Genomic DNA, 18,183 nt, shown 5'->3' with positions numbered 1-18,183 from the left:
TTTATCCGCCGGAGGGAGCCTTCTGCACCTCCTGGGGGGTGTCGGTGCCCAGCTCGGTGCAGAGGGTACGTAAGGAGACAAGCGTCCAGTTAGTGACGTGAGCACCCTGGGCTGCGCTCCTGTCTGCTATCTTTCCCGACAAGACAAGGAGCTTGGTCCAGGGGGAAAAGCAACACAGCAGGAAGATTTTGTTTTTAAAACACTGCCAGCTGGTAGCTGATTCACACCCTGGTACAAGCCCGTGTTCTCGCTGTGGGTCGAGAACAAAATGCTCAGACCGGTGCCAGTCTGAGCAGCACTGGTGTGGAGGACCCAGGAATTATACACGCCCCACCCTCAAGAGAGTAACGTTAAGGGGGACGTCTCCTCTTTCTGGCCATTTTGTGCACCAAAGAACCTCTCATCCCCTTGCAGTAAAGACACAGATTTTTTTTTTGCATTCCAACAATCTAACTAGGTCTAAATCCCCATCAAACCACCGTGCCCCCAGTTTAGAAAGAGAAGGAAGTGTGCTTACTCTTCTTGGCGTAAGTCGTTGACGCTGCGGTCCAGCGAGATCATGTCACTTGCCACCATGTTAAATCCAAACTCTTTAATGCTGGCTTGAACTGCATGTTTGAATTCTGGTCCCAAAACCAAGGGCTGGGCTTTCTCTCCAGGGCCACCAACCACTCCGTGAGGCTCAGGCTCTTTGGGTTCAAAGTTACCGAGGACGCCTGGGCGGAGGACAGGATCCCGGTAGGTGAGCGTCTGAGGCTTAAACGTGAGGTACTGTCTCTGCATGACGTCCCTCTGGTTGTCCCCTCCCCCAGCGCGGCGCTCCTGCTCCGGTCCGGCCTTGTTTTTCCTTCTAATAGACTCCAAGTCCACTTCTACGCCTTCGACATGAGGCCAGGGCACGACGGGCTTGAATCTGTCCTCCCCGAGAGCGAGTCCATTGCCTCCTCGGTCGGGCAGGGGGTTATTGACAGCTCTGTCTTCCTACACAAAAGGGAGGGGATACACAGTGAGAAGGTGAAGGCAACCACAGCAGAATTCACGACAACAATGTGCACATTTTAAAAAGGGCTGAGGCAACAGTCTGACAGCTGGAACCGTGAAACAGGATCAGGCCCTGAGTCAGGACCTCCCCTTAGAAGGGCCCTTTCGCGGGAAGGATGGGGCACCAAGAAAGAAACTATTTCCTGGCCTCACGACTCCAAGATAAACAGGTGGCTGTCTTTTTTACCTCTCCCCTTATGAACAGAACGCCCTATCAAAGACCCCTTAATAAAGCACATTGTTATTATGGGTCAGAGCAAGGAGGTTCTAGGACCTTTGATTAAAACGGACCCTTAATAGGTCATGGTGTCCGACGCGGCATTCGCACTTGTCTGGTGCACAACAAACATGACTCTCGTCAGGAACGCAGCCACGCGGTGGCAGTGGTGCTAGACGTCACCCATCACTAGGCTGGCTTCGGGCCCCTAACGGCAGGGTATCAGGGCTGGGATGTGCACTCAGCCTTCCTGATTCAACACCTTCTGCTCAGTAAGAGTTTGGCTGAATTCAGAACTATAAAAAAAAAAAAGCTCTAATGACTGTCACCAAGTCAGCGGGGGCTTTTAAACCACACCCAAGACCTAGCCGGCCCCACTCCAGAGGTCGCCCAGCGGAAATGGACTTGCCCGTGAGGATATTACATCGAGGCTGCCTTTTCTGTCTGGGTGCTGCCCCTCCCTTAAGCAGACCTTTCCAACAGAAATCCCAAGTGCTTCTGATTCTGGGGCATATATGTGAAGTTTCTGCTCAGTCAGTCCCATTCTGGGCACAGAGCCGGATTTCTCAACGTGAGCCTCACCTCCAAGGCTTTAACAAAACACTGATGTCCGCGTCCCACCCCTCAGACACCGGGATTTGATTGGTCAGGGCAGCCAGAGTTTCGAAAGCCCCCCAGGTGATTTCAGTGTGCATCGGGCTCAAGCTCCCCCCTGCCCCCCCCCCCCCGCCTTGAAGGGAGTGCAGTCTGCCAGAACCAGACCAGGAGGCTGCAGGTGTGCGCGGCGGGGACCAGGAGAGGAAGGCGGAAGGCAGAACCCAGAACCCAGAACCCAGAACCGGCTACCTGGCCTGTCCCGCCCCTCACACCAACATCACCTGATTCCTTAATAGATTCGTGACAGCATCAGTACCATCCGACCAACATTTTTTTACAGTGTTAGAGCTATAAAAGTAAAGACAAAAACTTTAAAGAGGGAGGAGGGTATGGCTGAGTGGTATAGTGGGTGCTTAGCATGCATGAGGTCCTGGTTCAATCCTCAGTGCCTCCATTTAAAACACACACACACACACACACACACACACACACTTTAAAGAGCACAAGAGTAAGGCTCCAGGTATGATGCTGGCCTGCAGGTTGCTGTCTGCTGGTAGTTTAGAGAATGAAGGGCAAGCTTTCCACCTTCCCTTCTGCAGAGGCACTCAGAGCCAGCACTTTGCTGTGAGTCTTTTTAGAGACAGAACATGCATGTATCAACACTGGTAGAAACATACACCTGTATGCACAATAACAGATTTTTTTCCTAAACGTGGGACATAGATGTTTAACTGACTCATTATTAATTAATATTAATAAAGGAACTGTAAGATGTTATAACCTGTAAGGTGAATCGAAAGAACACAAATACATAAACATCAAGAATACTGCAAAGAATTTACAGGTAGATGCCAAACTGGTGAAACTGGTCAATACCCAGAGTGCAATAACTGGTTGCTTTCCACAGCACACGGTCTCCATTCCCGCAGAATGGAGACTCTCTGGTTACTGTCAGTTTTCCATCATTTACGGGATGGTAAAATAGCTCAGAGATAATGAAAAGGCGAGACAACCTGGAAGGCTGAGTCAGATAATGTACCCAGTAATCTTCTGGGTCCATTTCAAAGTTTTTCCACAGTTTTCCTCCTGTAACACAAAACTAAAGAGCAAATACTGTGCTCAGCCCGACCGTGTCAGTGTGATGCCTTCTTCAGGCACGTGTCACAGGTGGGGGAGCCTCTGCTCAGGCTTCTGACCATCACACACCTGGGTAGCGGGGACCACGCTGAAGCCTAGCCTGTGAGCCCCACCGGGGGCCAGGGTGGCCTCGCCAGAGACCTGGTTTCAGGCAGCTGCTCCTGGGAAGTCACCCAGCCTAAGGAGAGGCCGCCAAGCACAACTCTGCTGCAGAGAGGGGGGCCCCGAAGGGAGGGGAGATTCTCGGGATGGGAAAAGTGTCCGTTTCTCCAGTTTGTCTCCTGGCTCTTTCCAAAATCACACCCACTCACGGCGGTGTTGTAAGCAAATTAAAACAGAGAAGTCATGAAAACCTCCAAGATACTGGACTCCAGCTGCTGACGCTGAGCCAGGTACACCGCAACAAGGGAACGAGCCGCTGGCACGTCGTCCGACTCAGCTTTCTGGGTCTCAGCCTCTCACCTCAGGGCTCCCGTGGGCGGCTCACTGGGGAGGCGGAGACGGAGGGGCGGGACACGTCGGGAAACACGGACAAGGAGACTGAACGGGTCATCAGACGTCAACACCCAAACCAGAGCACCCACAGTGGCGCCCAACGTCCCACCGGGGAAACTGCTTATCGGGAGGACGAGGACTGTGACGGCACGTGAAATCAAGGTGCCCAAACTGTGAGACACACGCTGTGGTTCAGGCTGGCCAGTGCTGACATAAGACTCGCGAATTTAAATATTCCTCGAATCCACTGGCCTCAACAGGAGAATGTTTAACGGATTCAAACTTCATGCTTATCTTACTCCAGAAGTAGTTTGGATCTTTGCCTTGTCTGACCTTTCACTCTTGCTGTTCTCCGCAGATCTGTCAGGAGTCCACCTGCCGCCCCGCCCTCGCCCGGGCCACCTCCTCCTCCTCCAGGTGACGTGCCCAGGTCCCCGTGGGCCAGCCTGCGTCCATCTCCTCAGCCCACCACACTGCCCACCTCCCCGCCTCAGTCAACGAATCCCTGAACACTTCTACTTGAAGCAACTTGGCACCTGATGTAAGATGCCCCGGAATGAACACACCACTCACCCTGCCCCACATACCTGCTTCCCCACCTCAGGGACCGGAGTCCATCAGCCAACTCATCAAACACACAGCAACACGTGATCCGAGCCTCTCGCTCTGACGTCTGACTCCTGCCAACTCTCTGCCTGTGCAGCTCCTGAGTCTGACACCTGTCCCCACGCCTTCATGGCCACCCTCTCGTCCCAGTCGGACGACAGGGACAGCTGCCAACTCTGTGTTGTAAGGGCTTCACATGTACTAACTAATTTCACCCCACGGACCACCACCCCTAATTTACAGACAGAACAGCTGACGGGGGAATCGCTAAACGTCAGGACCAGCTGGCAGAAGGGCTGACAGGCGAGTCCAGGCGGCGCCCAGGCTCTGACCCCACGGCGCTCGCCCCGGCACGGGCACTGCTCCCCACCATCTCTCAGCGCAGCAGCCACGGTGACGTCTCCAAACTTCAAGCATCAGCTGTCCCTGCCCCTGCTTCCAGGTTCCAGGCCGGGTCTTTCCCCGCAGGAGAGCTGCCACCCCTTCCCGGGGTCCCTCAGGCTTTGCAGGCTCCTGCCTGCGCGCACCTGCCCACCGCCCCCGGGGCTGGAGTCAGCGCGCCCTCCTGTGAACGGGCAAGCCATGGAGACCGCAGGCTTGGGGACCGCAGGACATCTGGTACAGGTACTAGCGTCCACGTTACGGCGCAAAAGCAGCCAGAGACGCGCACAGGTGAGCAAGTGTGGCTGTGTCCCAGTAAAACCATCTACAAAGACAGGCGGGGGGGGGACCCCGACCCCCACACCAGACTGCGAGTTCTGGGAGAGGGCAGGGGCCGTGTCTCTCGGATGCACAGCTGCATTCCCAGTGCTCGTGCTGTAGCGCAGCCCTCAGTAAATACCTGCTGAAGAAATGCGTGGATCCTAAATTTCTGCCTGGGTTGTGAGAGAGACTCTGGGGAGAAAAGGGAGAGACTGGGGGACGCGGACAGGGAGAGGGGCTCGCTCAGAGGGAACCCTTCTGGCAGGACTTCATGCACTCAGCAAGAGACGAGACATAACTTTATATTCTCTGCAGTTTGTCCTCAGAGTGATGCTACAGGATAGGCAGCAGAAAAGTTGAATTTGCTCACTTCTCAAAGCCTGCGTGTCATGAAGTCTGAAGGTAAAACCAAACGTGAGAATTGTCTGTCTAAACCCAAGTCAATTAAGAATAATCGCATCAGATCTTAACGTCGTATGATCCAAAGGCTGGCTGTAGAGTAGTGTAAAACTCAACTCCCCCAAGAGGGGAACCACAGCCTCCCTCTTCCTGAGAGGGAGTGAGAACCAGCGGCCGCCTCTGCGACTCACTGGTGCTAAGATACCTTCTTAAGCACCGGCTGATTTACTTCACAGTCAAAATCAATGAATCATTATTGACTAGAAATGGAAACCAGAATCGGTGGATCATCTTCTAAGAGGGGTATGTTCATAAAGGTGGAAAGGTACTGAAAAATCCAGTCACTTATCTCCAGATGGAAATACGGGGCTATGAGAAATCAGATGGGGAGGCTCGCTTCACCTCTGACAGTTTACAAAGTTTCCCTTCGCCTCCAAATCGCCCTTATGCATGGTATTTCCCAAGACGGTCACTGCTTGGTAGAAATAATATGAATACAAAGGAATTTAGAGCAAATGAAAGTCATACAGGTGTGGGTTTGAAATTAGAGGTGAACCACAGACAACCAAGCCCGCAAGGATGAGCTTCTGCGGTAACACTATCTCTGGAGAAACCAGCTTTGCGTTGGGAAGTGGCTGCTGCTAACAACTGCCCACGACCTGGCTGTCATTCTGCATGAGCCACAGAACTTACAACGTTAACAGGTCAGATTTAACTCTACAATTTAAAAACCCTCTTGATAAAAATATTCTTTAATTAGAAAAATCACACCCACGTCCTTTCTCCATCTGCACTCACTCACCCACCCAGAAGGAGCAGAAGAAATGGACCAGGAGAGCAGGGGCAGTAGGGGGTAGGTGGTAAAAACAGATGCCGAAGTTCAGAAGAAACACGGGGTTCCGTCAGGCCCCCCCAGGACGGCTGTCCTCCTGCTCTCCGTCCATCCCCTGCCTGGCCAGTCCCGGCCTCACACACACATGACGCACAGGACTTACCTGCCCTCTTCATCGCAGAGCATAATCAGTAAATGCCTGCGTTCCTGCCCGGCTAGCTCTAATCTTTAGATCCGCTATGACAGTTGATCAGAGGGGTGGTGAGGGGTGCGCTCCTCTGCTGGTTTCCTTGGTAACCGATGAGGTTGACTACCCCTGTAACTGGTGACCTCCCTCTCCTCCTGGTAGCAAAGCGGCTGCCGCGTCCTGCCTGCTGTCTGCCGCACACAGTGGGTGTCACTCCAGGACCCTGCTTTGGATGTGTAAGATCCCCTGTCCAGTAAACCGCTGGTCTTTGTCCCCATCTCCGGGCTCTTTCCTCAGTCTTGAGGCAAGGGCCCTGCAGACCCGCAGGGCACAGCCACACGGGGCGTGCCTGCAGGCTGGGCGTTCCCGGACTGTCCCCAGCATGTGGCAGGATGTGGGTAGCGGGTGGGTGCTCCGGCCCCAGCACCCTGGTTTCTCTCTGGTTAGCGTGAGCTGGATTCTGAGCTGACCCATCCCCGCTGACATCCTGTGCTGGAGGAAGACCACCCACTCTTGCTCCTTTCCGGGGACTGAGAGTTGACTGCATGGGGTGTCGGCGGCCCATGGGAGTGGGGGACTCGGGGTCAAGTAGTTTGTGCTAAATCAGGGCTTAAAATGGATGCCCCTCAAGATGAAACAGACTTTGCCAGCCCTTGAATACATAGGATGTCCCCCATTATGGAAAAGGACCCTATGCAAGTACATTTTAAGACCAACGGCAATGCTTCTGTTTGCAAGTAAGGCAGAACTGAAAATGGAGAAGGATGTGGCTTATCGGTGAGAAAAAGCATGACCTTCTGATAGAATTATCTTCTGAAAGACAGAGTGACTCAAGACGGATGCCTAGTCTCTTACTTTTTTAAGTACCAGGCCAGGATACAAACCAGGAGGGCACAGAATGGAGAGAGCAGCACAGCTGACGTTGCAGTGACCGCGGGAAAACCCAGGGCAGCACCCCTGCCCTGCGCATGACAGCTGGTGGGCAACCGCCAGCTCAGGCTGCCACGCCGTAAGCCAGCAGGACCCAGACTTACTCTAGGGATGGCACAGTGCGGCCCCGGCCTGTCCAGAGCTGCCTGCCAGTCACAGTGGGTGACCCCAAGGCAGCCACCGTCACCAAGGGGAAACACAGCGCTGCAGTATTAACCACTTACTGGAAAGATTTTTTTTTACCACGTTCATAAGGGGCATTTTGAGTCAATTAAATGCTGCTTCTTAACCAAATAAGCAAAATATAAGGTATGGCACATAATACAGACCTATCCTGCACTACTGTGAGTGATACTCAAACAGTTGTCTTCCTAAAAAGTGTCCGCATCACATTTTTCAACGTTCACTCATCTTAATAATAGTGAGATTTCCATCATAAAAGAGCCTTCCATAAGCCTCACAGTTGTGTGCTAGTCGAGACTTGGAGACTTGGATTTTGGTGCCCATCCTCAAAGAAGTGTCCACCTGCACCGATGTGATGGTTTTTCTGAAGATCCCCAGGCATCTTGTAGAATATTCGTGGTCAACCACAGAAAAGTCTAGATATAACAAATTTTAAGTCTTGGCCTCTTTTCCTCCACTTTATTTTTTGGGGGGAGGCAGGTAATTAGGTTTATTTTTTAATTTTTTAATGGAGGTGCTGGGGATTGAACCCAGGACCTCGTACTTACTAAGCATGTGCTCTACCACTGGGCTATACCCTGCCCGCAGCTCTTCCCCTCCACTTTAAACACAATTTTTTACCCATCATTAGAATGAGACTAGATAAATTTGTGATTTGCCTGACTTAAATAATGAAAAACTAAATGTCCTGAAAATACTACATACTCAGGAGTGAAGTACCCACTATTTCTGGGCAATCAACTATCTGAATTATCAAAGATAACCTCAGGAAGGTCATCTAAAATCATCTACATTTTCTGATGCCTGGAATAGGCTCCTGGTCCATCCCGGTCAAGCATCCTTCAGGCCACTCCCTCCAGAGGCCGCGAGCTCCCTTTCTAAGGAGAAGGCGCAGGCAAGCACTTTAGTCCAGCTGCTTCTAATCCACTCAAGGCCTTTCCTCCAGTAAACAATGAAACCTGGATGCCTGGAGTGGGAACCTCTGATCCCTTCCAGCATTTAACCTCATCTAAGGAATGAGATGAGAGTTAAGCAGGTTTATTCCCACCACTATTTATACAAATATTGAAACATCAGCTTTGTATGTTCCATCTTTGGATAATAATTATGCACTGATGGTATCCCAAGTTATAAATTAGCCAGTGTCCAGTTTCCGCGGTCATCTCTGTTTCAAGCAAATACTTCTGTACATTTCTGATATTTAACATCACTCACTGCTGGACATTATATGTGAGTTCACTTTTATTTTTATCTTTGTGGGAGGCACCTCTTCATTCAGGGTTTAGGGAAATCACTCTTCAATTGACAAGAAATATTACCTTTATCTCACCAGCACCCAAACTTAATGAACAAGCATGAATTTCTTCACCGGATATACATTTATTTAAAATGTTTCAGGGGGAGGGTGTAGCTCAGTGGTAGAGCGTATGCTCAGCATACATGAGGTCCTGGGTTCAATCCCCAGTACCTCCATTAAAATACTATTTCAGAGATGAGAGGTGATACTAAAAAAGAAAAAACCAAAAAAACCTGAAGTATAAAAAATATTTTAATTTTTAAATTTGACCTCTTTGAACTCTAGGTTACCCCAGTGATTAGGTTTAGTCTAAAAGTGGCTGACATGCATACGTAATAAAATCCATTACATTTTCTCAGAAACAGATAGTACAATTTAAAACAAACCTTAACCAAACTAAAGTGATCAAATTGGTTAAAATTATGATAAAATTTACTTTGTAAAAACTATGTCAATGCACTGCATTTTTTAAGGCATCAGGGTAACTGCAAAATCCTTAGTAATAAAAACTTTCAATTTTCAACATCTAAGTTAAAATTACAACTGGAAAGAGCGAGGTTTCCTACAAGATCCTTCTCTGTATTAATACTGTCATCTCGAATGTTCTATTCTGAAAATGTGATAATACCATTCAGCACCAGTGGTTCAAGCCAGCAGTTTTAAACTCAGGAACTGACCCCACATAACCTCCCCCTCTTCCCACAGGTCCGTGAATATTTCTACATATAGATACAAAGAAATGTGTGTGTGTGTGCGCGCACGCACACACACACACTTATATACCCACACTGCTCTTCCCAAACTGCCTTACGATCTGTTCACATCTTTCTCTCCAGTCAGACGAGGGCTCTTGGAGAATAGTTACGTGTGTGTGTAGACAGTAGGTGCCCAGTGCATGTTCCTTCAGGGACTGAGATATGGCGGAGAACATCCAGCGGCGGGCCACGTCCTCTGTTGTTACTTTGCTGGAACATAAAGGGGTTTTGCACCCACTGTCTGATGCCATTGCTACACTTGGTTTAAGACGACATTTTTGAGAATCCAAATGAGATTTGTTTTAGTTTGAGATCCAAACTAAAACATTACTTTCTCTACAAGTCTGAAATTTGAATAATCCTTTTTTTAGTTTCTTCTCTTCTTCAGATTTGAATAAATCATGTCTGCAAGTGAAATTTGTCACTTTGTTGAAAGTGAGCACTTTATTTAAACGTGAGAAAGTAAATCTGCCGGTGTTAGTCTTCGCCCTCTAGGCCAATTTGTCTTGCAAATAGCCTCCTGCTAAATTTGGTCGTTGTTTTAAAACAGAAATAAGACAGAGATTCTAAATCAGGTCAGAAAACTACCAGATAGTACCCAAGAGGGAATAAATTAAAAGAAGAAATGGGCAAATAAAGGACCAAAATACAGGTTAATGCCTACAATGGGAAAATAACAAATTGGTTATCCTTTTATAACAACTTTTGTGAGACTGTTTAATGGCCTAGATCAAAGCTATTATCACAGACAGCTAACCAAGAGGTCTATGAAACATGCAACTTCAACACACTCAGGAAACCCAAGTAGTTCTTATTTTTCATGCCTTAGCTCATTCACCGAGTCATATATGTATGGCACAGGCTTAAAACAGTATTTCTTATTGTGCGTATTTAATATACTAAATGTTTAGCTGATTTGAACTGAATTTTAGAATCAAGCGTTAAGTACTAAACAACTGGTCAATAAATCATTCTGTGGTAGATTTCAAAAGGTGAAGAAGCTGTGTTTATCAAAGTTCATGCCATCATTTCAGAGCACAGATGTCAAGACGGGGCTGTAAATGCAAGGTACACCAATGTCACCTAAAAGCCCCACCTCCCACAGATAATAGAAGGCAGATCACAACACCTTTGAGAAATCATACAAGGATACAGTGGGTAGATTTTAACTCTCTTGGAAGCTAAGCAATTAATAAATTTTAAAAAGAAAGCCCCTAAGTGGCCCTTTCATTCTAAAGACAGCAGAATATTTTAATAAAATTGTCAACATGTTATAATAAACAGCATTATCCCCACAAAATGACCTGTCTGAAATAGTAAGAAAGATATTGGGGAAAGAGGAGGGAAAAACAAAAATGAAAGCAAGGCAAAGAGAGAAAGATGGTAAGAAAAAATCTGTGAAGATTTTTAAATACATGAATAATTTATATCTGCATGTATATCATGGATGCACATGGAGAGAGGAAATACACATTTAAAAGCCAAATAGCTTAGTAGCATAGGATGTCAGAAATCCAGCCTGCTGAAGAGACCCTTCAAAGGAGCAATCACAGTATCCGTCGGGTGGAGAAGGAGGACCCAGGGAAGAGCTGACCTGGCGGAAAGTGAGGTCCCATCAGCTCCTCCTCCGCCCGCCCACCCTCTGCTGTGGAACGCTCCTCCAGCCCATGTCAGTCAACTTGACGTCCTCACCTGCAAAGTGCTAAGTAAGCCTCTCTCTTCACTCTCTCTTCCAGGTCATCTTTAAAATATTTTAAAAGAGCAATCCCATAGGTCCCCGGCCCACACATGGGTAAAACTTTATTTTTTTTTTTTTAAATCCAGAGACTTGCTTATTTCGTCGTATCCTTTGATTTTTGTTTCCAAAGTAACAACACACTTCATAATCTAACACCAGCCAAAGCCAGACAGACAGCTTAATTCCTAATTCTTCCCATCGGCAATCCCAGCGAAAGCACTTAATGATTTCCAAATCTTCCTGAAAACTTTGTGGGAAATTATGTCACCAACAGAACCATCAATAATTCTTAGGACTTAAGGGAAACATGTTACTGAGGGAGAGCAGAATGTGGTCAAATGCGGTACTCGTCTTGGGGGAGAGTGTTTGTAATACCCTTTTGAAAGCTGAGAAAGCGATGTCCTATTATCCCTCTAGGGGAGAAATTCTAGAACGAACACGGCACTCCCACGTGAAGGGTTACTACTTTCTGCAGCTGGACGTGCATAAAACAGCTTTTCCTCAAGTGCTTCCTTGCTTTGCCCTGAAGCCTGGCTTTCATAACAGCTCATAAAAAAAAAAGTATTTCAGCGTGAGGCTTTAGAACACATACATTTTGACTGGTATAAAATAATCTTCCTTCACAAAATCTGAAGAAAAATAAACAAATCACCTTAAGAAGAAAAAAAAAAAAAAAACTCAACGTTTTCCAGGCAGAATTATCATGTTAAAAGTGTGGAAGGACAAGAAAGGCACTTGAGGAGGGTGTGACCGGGAAACATGACTTGTGGGAGGAGGAAACGTACTCAGAGCCAATCAAGGTTACGCACGTAATAAACCTGACACGTTCCTGTTCAGCTCCAGCAGGCCTGATCTCCGGAGGGGGTGCTTGTCCCGAGTGTTACCTGGCATCCGGGTTAGGATTTGTACGCGTCATTAAAAGATAAAAGAACGGCCCTTCCATTTATCCAAATATTTATTGCAGGTCTGCTTCCGGCTGGGCACTCTGAAGTGCTCCGTGGTACCCAGTGGCCTGGCCTCTGGGGGTAGGGATGCCTTCAAAGGCTGTATCTTTGTTTTGACCACAGCAGATCCCCTGACGCCACTGCCCAGCATAGGACGGTGGTGGGATGGCTGGTAGGGAAGGACCAGGGGTGGGAGGTGGGGCTTGGCAGGAGCAGGAGATGCCGTGGACCCCACCTTGAGGAATCCAGCCTCTAGAAGACGGTGGAGGAGGATGAGGAGACCATCAACGAGGACCAGGACTGGCCCGCCGTGCAGGAGGAAAACCGAAATCACAGCGTGCAGCACAGGAGGGGCCGGCAGTGTGAACGCCGTTGGAGCCCAGGGAGGTGAGGGAGAGGTGGGTCAGCGAGAGCTGTCCCACCACGTCCCAGGGCCAGGAGCCCCGCAGGAGTGGGCAGAGCTGGGGGGAGGGGAGGTGTGGAAATGGCACAAGCACAAACAGACATCTGTGAACAGTCTGCCTGTTAAGGGGAGGGCAGACATGGAGAGATGGATGCAAGAAAATGGGGTGGAGTGAGGGGTTTTGGCTTGTTTTGTTTTTAATGGGAAAGCCCTGAACATTTTCATTTTTTTTCCTTTTTCAGTTTTATTTGGTAGAATTATTACAGTTCAACTGCACATACACATTACATTGCATGTAAATACATATATACAGTATACCACACTTTTTTTTGTTTACATACATGCACTGATCACTGTTTCTAAGAACAGCTTAGAGCTTTAGCTTTTTAAACTTACATAGTTATCAAAGGAATAAAGCCAACTACAAAATAAGAATCAAGAGAATGTGGTAATCCAGTCATAAAGGACAGTCACATGTGCTCACACATATTCAAGAAATCAATCATCTTGGTTATAAATAAGTAGTTCATTTGTGTCCTTATTCTTATGGTTATTATGTTTTAGATTCCTCATATAAATGATGTCATATGGCATTTTTCTTTCCTGAACAGTAGTGATTACAGAGCAGGGGCAGTTGAATAAATCTGAATGGCACACCACCAAAGTAACTGCAATTAATTAATTAATGTCCTTGCATTTAAAAGAAAGTCCGATGAGCTGGATTTTAAAACTGGTACCTGCCTTTCACCTTTTCCAAAAAAGTTAAAATAACTGAGTAACTGTTTAATAGTTAAAACTACTGAAATATTATCGTTCTCAGTAAGTCAAATGCTAAGTATCTCCCAAGACTGAGTCTAGAAATTGCTATTTTAAAATGTAGTTTTGTGATTGCTATCAGCGGTTCCACAACTTCAATTAGTCTCGTAAAAAAATAATAATAATAACCTTCCCCAATTAAAAAAAAAAACAAAAAAAACCATGGCTTAAGACCTTAACAGGCAGCTCAGCAAAGAAGATCCACAGATGCAAGAAGCAGGTGAACAGATGCCACGTTATGCCATCAGGGAAATGCAGATGAAGACAACGAGATGCACCACACAGCTACAGGAGTGATCAGAACCCGGAGCACTGACAACACCGAATCCTGGTGAGGATGTGGAGCAACAGGAACGCGCATCCCTTGCTGGGAGAACGCAAAATGGTGCAGCCACTTTGCAAGACGGCTTGGCGGCCTCTTACAGACCTGAACATTCTCATACCGATACGACCCAGTAATCACTCCTTGGGATTTACCCAGGAGTTGAAAACTTATGTCCACACAAAAACCTGCACACGGACATTTTTACAGCGGTTTTGTTCATAACTGCCAAAACTTGGATGCTACAGAGATGTCCCTCAGTAGGTGAACGGATAAACTGTGACGCATCTCAACAATTCAGCGCTAAAAACAGACGAGCTGTCAAGCCACGAAGGGACAGGGAGGGCCCCCACAAGCATATTTCTAAGTGAAAGAAGCCGATCCGAAAAGGCTGTATCATGTGTGATTCTCTGGAAAAGGCAAAGCAACGGAGACAGTACAAAGATCAGCGGTTTACGTGGGTGAAAGGGGAGGGAGAGATGACTAAGCAGAGTACAGAGGGTTTCAGGACAGTGAACATCTTCGGTGTGACACTGTAATGGTCTCTATATAAATATATATAGTGGTTTATCTACATACATGTTGTCAGACCTTTGTCCAGACCCACAGAATGTGCAACACCAAGAAGGGACCCTACTATAAATTATGGGTTTTCGGTGATGAGGAAATGTCACAATAGGTCATCGTGATAACAGATGTGCCATCTGGTGAGGGGTGTCAGGATGGCTGACGGAGGCTGTGCATATGTGGGGCGGGGGGGATATGAGAAATCTCTGCACCTTTCCGTCAATTTTGCTGTGAACCTAAAACTGCTCTAAAAAAAAAAGTCTATTAAAAAAAAAACCTGCTACTTGTATTTCATTTGTTAATTAACCTCTCACCAAAGGCTCATGCCTCTGCAGCAATTTGACTGATAGCTCTACTCTGCTTGAAAGTTCAGCTCGGTATTTGTTGCTTCTCTGGTTTATTCACATTGACTTTTATTACTGGGCTGGAGATTAGTCTTAGAGGAAGACATTCCTGTCTTTTTAGTGCTGTACCCCTCGTACAGGGCAGATCTCCAGGAAAACAGATGTTGATGAAAAGAAATAAAACCACAGAAATGACCAAGCATCTGGAAGCTGGTGGCTCCTTAGAGCGGTGGGGGGGTGCGATGGGGGGGAATATCATGACTCATTCATCTTGGGTACTGAGCACTGAGCACAGGGCTGGAAACAGCGGAGGTCAGTAAGTGCTTGTAGAACAAAATGAATGAATAAGTGAATGGACGGATGGGCGGGAGCACTGGGTAGCTGCCCAAATTTAGAATATATATGCCTTTCACTCCCTACGAAAAATGCTTTAATATTTACAATTAACTGAGCAGAAATTTTGTTTTACTACTATCATTTGTACTGTGTATGATCAGTCCTACAATGTGAGTAGTAATGCGCAAACTAAAAGAAACAGGAAATCTGACTGGCTGAGGAACTTGCCCGAGTTGCTCTTTCCAGAGTACGTGTACAGACTTCCCTTCAAACAGCCCTCCATTAAAAACCATGCACGTGTGCACACACACGCACACACACACACCCTTCACAGCGGCCACTGCTGGACGTTGTCTCTATAGCAAAGGAAACAAAATATTCAGAGGATTTTAGGTAAGTGTGATACTATCTCGTCCTCCATAAAAATAAAAAAATAATTCTCTTGAATTTACTGCAAACCTTTTAGCTTTCAGAAAAACTTCTCGGGGGGAGGGTAGAGCTCAGTGGTACAGTGCAGTGCTTGGCAAACATGAGGTCCTGGGTTCATTCCCCAGCACCTCCATTAAAAAAAGAAAGAAAGAAACCTAGTTACCTCCCCCTAAACAAATTTTTTAAAAAAGAGAAAAACTTCCCATGTTTACTCAATTAGAGAAGTACTTGGAATCAAACGACTCACCCAACCCCCAATCCCAGCAGTCTCCTCTAAGCCTGGAGCAGTTGAATAAGATTCAGTTTTTTTTTTCACATCAGAAGCCATTTTTCATTCACAAATGAAATGCCTTCTAATCCACAGAAACCATCTCTGCTAAGATTTGAGGGGAAACCGGGGCTTATAATCTATCTTTAGCATCATTTAAACTTCTTAGGAAACTCCACCAAGCCCAATGAATAGCGTAAGATATTGGAATTTAATGTCTTCCCACCCCATCTCCAGAAGTCAGGAGAAAATTTAATGAAGTGATTCAGCCAGAGAAATTAAGGTTATTATGAAATTTAATCAGAGAACTCTCTGGGGCCTGGCGGCTTTATGATGGTACTTTGTAAGCAGCTGTCAGCGCCCTTAGCATTTTTGCTCTGTAAGATCTATTAGGAGGGACAATATTCCATAAGCAAGGTTGCAGGTTTGTCAGTCCAATCCTTAAGGACTGTCAGAGTAGGGTCAGGCTGCAAAATATCTGTGCTTCACTAAATCTGCACAGAAGCATGATGTCTATTACATTTCATCCTTGCCGTGTGTCTTTACCTGTACACGGATAAACACGGTTTAAGGTTTAAGAAAAAATGCAAATGGCAAACCACCACCTCCTATCACTTACTGCAAAGAAACGCAGAAGAACCTAACGCCCAAATCTTTGGGCAATGCAGACACGAAAACCAATTTAAACGAGAAGGCTGTGCAAGGAGATTTTGATTTTTTTTTCTTTTGTGGAAAACTGTTTTAAAATGAACAAAGTAAAACCCGCTTTTCACTTTAACCTTACATTCTTAAAGATGTCAGATATTTGCCAGTTATAAGTAGGGCAAACGAATGGACTATTGCCACATGAAATAAACAATTTAATTCTTATTTTTTATTGAAGTGTAGTCGATTTACAATGTTAGTTCATGTGTACAGCAAAGTGATTTAGTTATACATATATGTATATATATATTCAGAGTCTTTCCCATTATAGCTCATTATAAGAAATTAAATATAGTTCCCTGTGCTATACAGTAGGTCTTTGTTATCTATTTTATATATAAGAATGTGTATCTATTAATCCCAAACTCCTAATCTATCCCTCCCTAAGAATTTTTTTGACTAAAGGAGGCTGCATAAAACATTTCATTCATTTATGTTCTACTGGTCGGGAACTGTTGATCGTTTACAAGGTTTAAGTTTATCCGGGCACTTTTTACAAAGAAAGTGTTTGCTAACATCAGTCAGGGGTTGAACAAATGTTAGAGGATGGAAAAGTTAACATACTGAACCATCTTAACACGGAAACAGTGTACGAACACCATTCTCAATAATCATTAAAGCCAGTTTCAAAGATCCCAATGCTTGTGAAAATGCAGTCGAAATAAGTTTCAAAATAACTGACAAAAAGAACTGTAGCTTTTATATGGTTCTATAACGCTAACATTTCATTAACTAGAAATGAGCTTGTTTGTTAATTCCATAAGATAGTTTTGCTCCGTCACATACCTGGAGGCGCCTTGAGACTGGTACCCTGTCAGTGATGGGTGAGCCTGAAGCATGGTGATCTTCTATAATTAAACGACCTCACTCACCAAGTTTTTCATTATCAGTTTCATTTTCATGTAAGTTTATCCTTCTCGTAAAAGAAGACTTCGGCATGTTTTAATTTTATGCCTTTGCAAGATCGTCCAGAGAAACAGATTCGCACACAGACATTTTTGTTTGTTTTACTTGTTGTTTTAAATATAAGATTACTGCATCCACAGCTGGAGACAAGAATCAGTCTCGCTGCTGCTGGAACCGTAACCCCAGCCCTGGGACCCACTCTAGAACCTCCTTCAGGCGCCCAGAAGTCGAGCGCCCAGAGGGCTGTCAGAATGCTCCCTGAGGGGGCCCCACGCCCAGGACTTCTCAGCTGTTCGGGTGAGCAGTGGCCCTCCCCGCTCAGCAGCTCTGGCCCTAACTTAATCCAGCTCCCCTATGACTCAAGTGCATTAAAAGGAGAAAAGCAGAAGTTGGAGGGGCCTAAGTCAGAACCCCGTGGACAGCTGGACTCGCAACTTCAATTAACTGTCGATGTGCACCCACCACCTTGCGGGCAGACTCAGCCCCGGAGACGGATTGCAGACAGAAGAGCCAGAGCATCTGCCTTCGAGGAGCTGGGACTCAGCGCGGGGGAAGAAGAGCAGGCAGTTACGACGGGGTCACGCAGGGAACAGTGCAGGCGTCCAAACCGCAGCTTGGCGGCGGGGACAGGCACCTGGCCACGACCCAGGCAGCAGGGTGTTCCTGAAGTGCCACGGGCTGGAGGCCAGGACGTGCCGGGACTGCCTCTGGTCCAGAGAGGTGTGGAATCGCAGTCTGGAAAAGGCTGTACAGCTGCTGGGGCTGGAGGAAAATGACGGGGGGAAATCCATCAAGCTGTGAGTCTGGGAGCAAGGGAAAGGCCAAGGTGACAGGTTAGGACCTGGCCCATCCATCTTTCCGCTGCCTAGTGCAGTAACCGGCCCTCCCCAGGCTTGAGCCCCTGGGCCCTGGTTGGAACGCTCTGCTGAGGGCGGGCACAATGTGCACACGTGACCAGCATTTTCCTTCTTGGGGCTCATCCGGGTCTGTCCAACCCTCTCCTGTCTGAAGATTTCTTACAGTCTGG

General features: G+C 46.9%; 1 protein-coding gene across 2 annotated transcripts in view; it reads right to left on the bottom strand.

Moving 5' to 3' along the window:
• The window catches only part of GALNT7 (polypeptide N-acetylgalactosaminyltransferase 7), a 94,614-nt gene that overhangs the window by 45,918 nt on the left and 30,513 nt on the right, over positions 1-18,183 (bottom strand). For both annotated transcript variants that reach the window (XM_032470885.1, XM_032470886.1), the window contains exon 2: positions 518-981. In XM_032470885.1, the coding sequence (XP_032326776.1) occupies positions 518-981 (464 nt within the window). The remainder of the gene's footprint in view (positions 1-517; positions 982-18,183) is intronic.

The sequence above is a fragment of the Camelus ferus genome, chromosome 31 (genome assembly GCF_009834535.1).
Source record: "Camelus ferus isolate YT-003-E chromosome 31, BCGSAC_Cfer_1.0, whole genome shotgun sequence".
Lineage (NCBI taxonomy): Eukaryota > Metazoa > Chordata > Mammalia > Artiodactyla > Camelidae > Camelus > Camelus ferus.
The sequence above is the reverse complement of the archived record's forward strand: the minus strand, read 5'-3'. Positions and strand labels throughout refer to the sequence as shown.